Raw genomic sequence first — 7,969 nt, 5'->3', positions numbered from 1 at the left:
CCAGTGAAAACTAATTGGCAACAATTTTCAAGTTATCAAGCTAATTTATTTATCAATAAATTTTGCTGAATAAATCTACTGATAATATATTTATGAATATATTTTTTATGATTTTTTTTATTATTATTTATTAATCTATGGACATTTTTAACTAAATCATTGCTTGACATAGTACATGACTGATAGTTAAAATTATTTTCCTCCCTAGTATTATCTGTACACAACAGGATGAGATTAACTGTAAAGTTTTTACATTCCTGTGGGATAAATGATGTCAGCGGCCTTTCTGTGCCAGCAACTTAAACATTTACTAAGAAAGAATCCCTTTAAAAAATTATTTTCAATCTCCAAAATATAATTCTAAGAAAAGAGGAACAATATTTTTCATGGAAAAGGGAAAACAAGGCACAAAGTTTTAAGTAAACCTCATGTTCAGCTGTATTCCTCATGTTTTAACAGCAGGGTGCAGTCATGTGCTTGATACAACGCAAAAGATATCTGAAAAGGGCTTGGTATAAAATTCATCACTATTACAGCTGCTTTGCTAACTATTCTGTCAGAGAAGGCACAGCATAGACCAGACAAAGAAAGGACATACTGTGGGAAAGCTTCATTTTCCAAGGTAATTATGCAAAGACCTTGTGTTGGATGCTGTAGGTCTATCTTGCTGTCCTCAAGGGTTGAAAGGACAGCGTTGTTTTGATGTCTTTAAAAAGTGCTGATAATAACAATAAAGACTAATATCAGTTAATTCATACGCTGACGATATTGCCTGAGCCTGAGAGCAAAATTCTCCCTCCTAATATTCACATGACTATGAGGTTTGGTGCTGGATGGCTGCTTTTATGTTACCTCAGATGGTGGCTCTGTGTGATGAATTATAGACAATAGGTTGAGGGCAGCCAACAGTGCATTTATGACAGATAATAAATGTGCACTGCCAAACCAAGCCAATTGAAGTGTGCCGTTCTGGAATGGAAAAAGAAAGAGAAAAAGGAGTTCATAGGCAAAAAATTGTGATATTGTGTCAACACTTTATTATGCATCACCACCATGCAAAATCACTGCTATGAACTTGCTCAAAAATCAAACTAGATATATTTCACACATTTATGATTTTAGATTGGCTTGCCACTTTTTCCAAAAAGTGGCTGAGTAAAGTTTCACGCACACTCAGAAAATACATCAGGAGTGTGTATGTTGGTGTGCAAGTCACACAGAGATTTGTGTGTGAGAGCTAACAAATGAAACAATGGCAAATGATCTATGGTTGAACCTTAATTCATAAACCATTGATAGTAAACACAATTTGTTCAATGCCCTTACCAGTGTAAACCTTTGAATCTGAGTGATCTGGAAGTCTGTATGTTACATCTTTTTCAGTGTATCTTAAAATACTAACTACCCCAATTCCAAAAAGTTGGGATACTGCGTAACTGTAAATAAAAAGAAAACGCAATGATTTGCAAATCCTTTTCAACTTGTAGTCACCTGAATACAGTACAGAGGCAACATTTAATGTTCAAACTGGTAAACTCTCTTTTTTGTAAATATATACTAATTTTGGATTTGGTGCCTGCAAAACATTTCAAAAAACATTGCAACAAGGGCAACAAAAGACTGGGAAGGTTGTGAAATGCTCAAAGAAATGCCTGTTTGGAACATTACATATGTAAACAGGTTAAGGATTGGGTATTAAAGGGGCATCTTTGAAATTCTCACTTGTTCACAAGCAAAGATGGGGTGAAAATGCACGGGCAAATAATCCATCAGTTTCATAATGTTTCTCAACACAAAGTTTCACCTTCATCTGTAATCCATAATATCAAGAAAACATTCTGCATATGTTACAACTGCATGGCTTTGTAGTAAGAGTTCAGGTACTGGACTGACATACCTGCAGTCCAGACCCGTCTCACACTGAACATGGGTGGTGCATTATGAAGCACAAAATACAACAAGACCCCAGGAGTGTTAAATAACTGAAGTCATATAAGAATGGGAAAGAATTTCACTTTCATAACTTCAACAATTAGTGTCCTCAGTTTCCAAACACCTACTGAGTTTTGTTAAAAGAAACAGTGATGCAATACAGTAGTAAACATGCCCCTGTCCCAACTTTTTGGGGGCATGTTACAGCCATCAAATTTAGAGCAAGTGTATATTTAAAAAAACCAAAAAAACAATTACATTTATCAGTCTGAACATTAAATAGCTTGTACTGCATTCAGTTGAATATAGCTTGAAAAACATTTGCAAATCATTGCATTATATTTTAATTTACGTTTCAGACAGTGTCCCGGTTGAAATGTGGGTTTGTATGTCATATATTTAATTGCCAGCTTGTATGTAGACAGTCAACATATTTGCAGCATCTGATTTAATGAGTTTAGCCTCATTCTCTGCTGAACGTGTGTGTTTTGCTGTTAGCTACATGCTGCATTCGCTCCTTTGAGAGGTCATCCAATCAGCTAAGGCAGTGTGTATGATTATTATTTCGAATGTATCAAATAAAACAAACGCATCTGATCGGCCTTCTCCAAAAACAGGTCAAAAGAACAATACAAAAGCCACTCAACAGCAACAGTAAGAAATCTATGGAGTAGTGGTAAAATCTGTTAAACATTTACAAAATATTGCAAATTTCATCATCTATAACTTCAACTCCGACATAATCTCAGGTTTATATTTCAAATCAGATGACAAACAAACACTTAAACCTGGTTTGCTGTTTTCAGAAACATGAGAATTTGAAAGAATCAGGTTTTTGCCACCCTGTACCAACAGTGTAGTTGTACATTTGTTTGACAACTCATATAAAAAGGCTAAAAATTAAGAAATAATTCCCCCAAGTCATGTGTTTTTTATGGCACCTGTGGTATAATAGACAGCTCGCTAATTAATCTCTTTACATCAGCTCACAGTATTACCTTAAATATGTGGTAGGTTAAAAAATATATCTTTACATAAATGTATTCTATGGTTGGATTCAGCCATTTCTTCAACTTAACGTCTTCATATCTTCTTCAGTGCTCTGTACCGTCGGCCCAGTGTCGTCTCATCCAGTGTCTTCTACTATTGTTGCTTTTCATATTGCTCACCTGTTGAGGAAACACGACATGTCACTAAAACCTCGACATAATGGAAGTGCTTAATGTACATGTAAGGCACACAAAGGCAAGATACAATGTGTTTACATAGACATATCTCAGGTCTGATCATGTGTTTTTATCTCTTCAACCAATAACAAAGGGAAGTACATCTAAAACTCGCTATACATCCCTGTAGATAATGATAAATAAATCTATCTTGTATCTTGTTTTTGCAGTAGAGTAAAGCTTTAATGTCCCTGAGGGGCACTTTGCTATACAGACAACAGCACAGGATCTTTATCTGCTGCACGGTCATCATGAATCAGAGGTTTAAAGTTATTATAGTTATAGTTTGGTTAAAAAAATAATAAAAACAGATAAAACAAAGAACAATGTATCTATTAGTGCTACCTTTGAGGAGATTAAACCTCCACCCTGATGGAAGAATGTGGAACTTAACATGTTAAGTGCACCTTTGAGAGGCCCTCACTTCATACAGTAGCTGAACCACCAGTAATCTTACGGCCAAGCTTGACAGTTTTTGCAAGTTTGTTCCTAATTCTAAGACTAAGATGGCCAAATCACAAAAAAGAGAAAGCACAGACTCAGTATAAAAGAATAAAACATTTTCATCAGTGTCACGTCCACACTAAAACTTCACAGCTTCTTTTCCCAGCATTAGAAGCTGCAGTGGTAGTAGTGGTTGGTAGGAGGAGGACGGAGACGAGGAGATATGTTTGCACATGAAAATATCATATTTCAGACTTTTGAGAAAACCAAAATGAGTACTCTGATAAAAACCTGAATACTAGAAACATATAAACACTTTATCCAGGTTTGTAATTACTGTCTGTCATGTGGGCCACTGCTTTAAAACGAGGATATGCATGATGTAAACACACTTAGCCAAAAAGCTTTGGGACTGTGCACACACAATTGTTACTATTATATTTTGAAGCTAGGTTTAATGGTCAAGATTCCTGCAGATATTTTTTTAATTTTCAGTGTTTGGTCGAATGTTAATACTTCTACGCATTCATCATAAAGAATGTGTAGCGCAACTGTTAATAAAAAAACTATGTCAAAGACAGTTTCAGGTACTTACCAGTCACCTGAACTAGCACAGTCACTGCTGCAGCGTCACCTGCACCACAGTATGAACGCAGCGTGAAATTAGCATCGACAAGGGTCATTTTAATAACTTAAAAACACACAATATGCCACCTTTTCTTTCCCGTGCAGTCTCACCATGCAGGTTTTGTCTGGTTCCTGCCTGTGCTTCATCAGCTCCTCCAACTTGAGCTCGTCCTCCAGCTGCTGCTCCAGATCGTTCTCAAAGCGCTCCTCCTCCTCTGCAGCGCTGGCACTCCTGTGACACGAGAAACGAAAAACAAATTGAACTTAAGAGGATGTAAACAACAAAGAAAGAAGAAGATTGGAAATAAAATTGGTGTCACACAAATGGCTTATGGTTGCATATACATATAATTGGTCACTCTAATGACAACGCTGTCTTTAGATGAGGTCTGGTGACTCAGTAGTGCAGATGCTGATGACTGATTCCTAACTAAAGAAATAATTCATGGTGAGTACGCCTCTTTTTTCCCCGTCCGAGTGCTTCATTCAACTGCAGCCTCCATCTGTAGAGAGAGGGAGCCCCCTGCTACATGTAATCCACACTCAAAGGAGGATTTAAAGTGTCCTTTGTCGACGGTCAGAGTCTCAGATGTCACATCCTGCTGAGTTTAAACAATTTAAAACAAGACACATGATCAGAGGTAAACCTGTCTGTAAACAAGACGTATTTAGACCAAATAACAACAGGAATGAACTCTAGTTATTTCTAAGTAGGGTTGCAACTAATGATTATATTCATAAAAGTAAAAAGTGAGAAACACTGGTTTAATCCACATGGCTCCTCTGTTATTGCTTTAACCCAATGGATGATGGATGCAGTACTTAACCCACTCTGTCTCTTTTATCTCCTAAGTTAACATTCTTCTAAATTTCCCAAAAGAACATTTTTGGTTTTGCTCCATTTTTTGTTTCAGCATGTTTCAATGATACAAAAAAAAACAAAAAAAAAACAGTGGTTACAAAATTGTTTATTTCTGCGAGATGAGAAAAGTATTGTTGGTTGCTAGGTAACAGACATCAGTATTGTTGATAAGCAATGTTGGATTGAGTATTTAGGATTTCCTAACCTCACATAAGATAGAATGAAGCAAGATAAGTTAGTAGGATTTGTTTCTGTAATACCAAATTGTGATCTTAGTCTCTTTCTATCTTAATTTAAGACTTAAGATAAGACATCTCCATGTAATAAAGATTCTGATGTTTAATATATTGTGGCACAAACATCCAAGCAACCCTGCTGGGAGAGCAGGCAACAGAGCAAATAAACTCCCAGGAGGAAGCAGCAAGGTGTGTCAGAGCAGTTGCTCAGGTTAAACAGCCACAATGAATGAGCTTGGTAAGTGCAGAGGACACTTCAGAGAAAGATTTTTGAATGTGGAAGAGTGACTTTGCCAAAAAAAATATAGGTGATGAGCTATTAGCAGGTATTTCAGGTGAAGTCCTACAGTGAATCTAATAAGTACCTTGATAAGTACCTCGGTTTATATGTGAAGAAGGGGTCTGAAGAGGTTGTGGCCAACAGGTCACCACGTCCAAAGTCTGAATCCACAGTGCTCTCAGTCTCACTTCCACCCTCTGTGGAAAAAAGGCACAAAACAGCTGTTATATGAGAACTCAGCAAAAAAAACAAGCTTTTTTCATTTGTTTTTACCTGAATTAAGTTCCTTAACCAGTGATGACATTGTGTTGGTGATGGAGTCAGCAGCAATGAGTAGGTCATTTCTCAAATTTCTCCTTGGACCTTTGAAACACACAAAAACAGTTTTAAAATCGTGACTACACACAGCTTCCCATCATACACTACACCCATAAGCAAATACATGCTTCTGAGTGTGTGTGTGTGTGAGCGTGTGAGCGTGTTACCCTGAGCGAAGGCCTCCTGAACATCCCCTCCCACGCCCATCAGAGAGTCCTGAGGTGTGTGCGTCGGGGTCGTGCCGGCAGAGTCCGAGTGGATCGGTGTGGGGATCGGTCGGCTGATGGTGTGGCTGGGGGAAGAGCGTGGAGAGCCAGGACCCTGAGTCTGCAACACATACACCAAGCTTCAGTGTCAACTACTGTAAGACAAAAAAACTGTTAAACAACCCCTGACAGCTGCTTTTTTTTTCAGAGTTGGCTTCAGACCGCAACCTTGAAAGCTCTTCCTTTTCTACCCCATAATTGTATATATTCTATATGAGACTGGGTTATAGATGTCTTAGAATATTCCTGAAACCCATCAATCAATTCCTGGTGACTTTTAAGTTAAAGGATTGTTTCCTTTACGTCTGTCTCTTTGACTGGTCTGACCAGTTATGTCGCCTCTTCACTGGATGATTTGCTCAAATTAGGAGTTTCCACACACACTTGAAATTTCTCTCTTTTTGTCTCGTTAATGGTTTTCATATAGGAATGTACAGTGTACTGCAAAAGCATCTGCAGTTTCCTTATGTGATGTCTAATCTTGGGTACCACCTGATTTGACTGAGCTTTATGTGATTAAAAGGCAAGCAGCCTAGGTTAGTAGCTCATCTAGTTTATATTTGACTTCTTGTAATTTAAGTATTTTTTGTCTCTCGTTTGTTTGTGCTCACTTTGTAGCCTGTAGTCTGTTAATTTCTCTCTCTGGTTCCTGTTGTTCCTTAAGCCTTAATGTCTTTCTCCCAGAAGAACTGGCTATTATCTTCCCCCTAATCACAGCTTTAGTTTAGCCCCTTCCCGTAACAGAGACGCTCTCATTATCATTTCAGGTCAGGTAGTCAGCCAAGTCCGTCTGCATTTCCTACTGGAGCAATAGTTAGCAGTGAGACATCAAGTCTTCAATATTTATAGTGTTTGCCTGATATCAAACATATTTTGTGTCTGGGACCTTTCCTTTACTCCGTTTATGCCGAGAGGCAAGTGAGAAAACAAAATCTAGTCTGATCTAAATGGGTTTTTTTTCTCTCCTGACTTAAGACCAGGTGAAAAACGGATTTTGCCAAAAAATAATCCTCATTTTATTTCATCTGTGAAACAAGTGGGGAAAAAGTTTTTCCAGGTGAAAAAAAAGTTTTGTGAGGATAATTTTACTTGTTACTTTCTTCTTCTCTGAATTTATTTTCTCGACAGATCATCAGTGTTTTTTTTTTAAATGCACATTTTGGACAGTTTTAGTGTTTACAGTTTAGCAACTAGTGCCATTGACCATGACTACTCTTCCAAATACATTGTTTTAAAAATCTGTATTTTACACCTTTTATGCCAGTTTTCACATTTTTTTTTAAAAAAAGAAGGCATTAGAAATCTGTTAAAACTTTTTTCCAACCTGCTTCACAAATGAACATTAAAAGATTACCCTGGCAAAAAACCTTTTTCAGCTATTTTTAAGTCATGAACACTCAAGAGAAAACAATTTAGGTCAGACTCCCATCAACAGGATTATTTTGTTTCTCACTTGCCTGTCAGGGCTCCATAATATCTTTTTTTCTTCTTCTTCTTTTTTCTTTCTTTTTTTGATATGCAGAAAAAAATATATTCTTGTGTAGCTCTCGTGTGTTGGTATTTTTAAAACAGAATCCCATGCTGTAATGGGGCAGAAAAAGATGAAAAGAAAGATAAAATAATCTGGATCAAGTGGCTTCTTATCAAAGCAAACCTTCCACAAGCAATGCAACAATTAACTCAAATCACAGCACAGAATCTCAACTCAAACCTCAAAAAACATCTATAAACAATTCAGTTCAACAGTTTTTGGGGGTCAACAGAGAAGCTCACTGGTC

At 37.2% G+C, this 7,969-nt stretch overlaps 1 protein-coding gene across 9 annotated transcripts in view; it reads right to left on the bottom strand.

The window, feature by feature from the left end:
• Window positions 1-1,014: 1,014 nt before the first annotated feature.
• dtna (dystrobrevin, alpha) overlaps window positions 1,015-7,969 on the bottom strand; it is a 31,880-nt gene continuing 24,925 nt past the window's right edge. For 6 of the 9 annotated variants that reach the window (XM_084731488.1, XM_084731486.1, XM_084731489.1 and 3 more), the window contains 5 exons: window positions 6,093-6,252; window positions 5,881-5,970; window positions 5,693-5,804; window positions 4,341-4,461; window positions 1,015-3,101 (listed from right to left, as the gene is read on the bottom strand). In XM_084731488.1, the coding sequence (XP_084587614.1) occupies window positions 3,027-3,101; window positions 4,341-4,461; window positions 5,693-5,804; window positions 5,881-5,970; window positions 6,093-6,252 (558 nt within the window). In that variant the 3' untranslated portion in view covers window positions 1,015-3,026. Of the gene's footprint in view, window positions 3,102-4,197; window positions 4,237-4,340; window positions 4,462-5,692; window positions 5,805-5,880; window positions 5,971-6,092; window positions 6,253-7,969 lie in introns of all 9 variants that reach the window. The other 3 variants (XM_084731490.1, XM_084731492.1, XM_084731487.1) reach the window with 3 other exon arrangements.

Source organism: Lutjanus erythropterus, chromosome 12 (genome assembly GCF_056507025.1).
Source record: "Lutjanus erythropterus isolate fLutEry1 chromosome 12, fLutEry1.hap2, whole genome shotgun sequence".
NCBI classification, from domain to species: domain Eukaryota; kingdom Metazoa; phylum Chordata; class Actinopteri; order Lutjaniformes; family Lutjanidae; genus Lutjanus; species Lutjanus erythropterus.
This window is presented reverse-complemented; position numbering and strand designations above follow the sequence as displayed.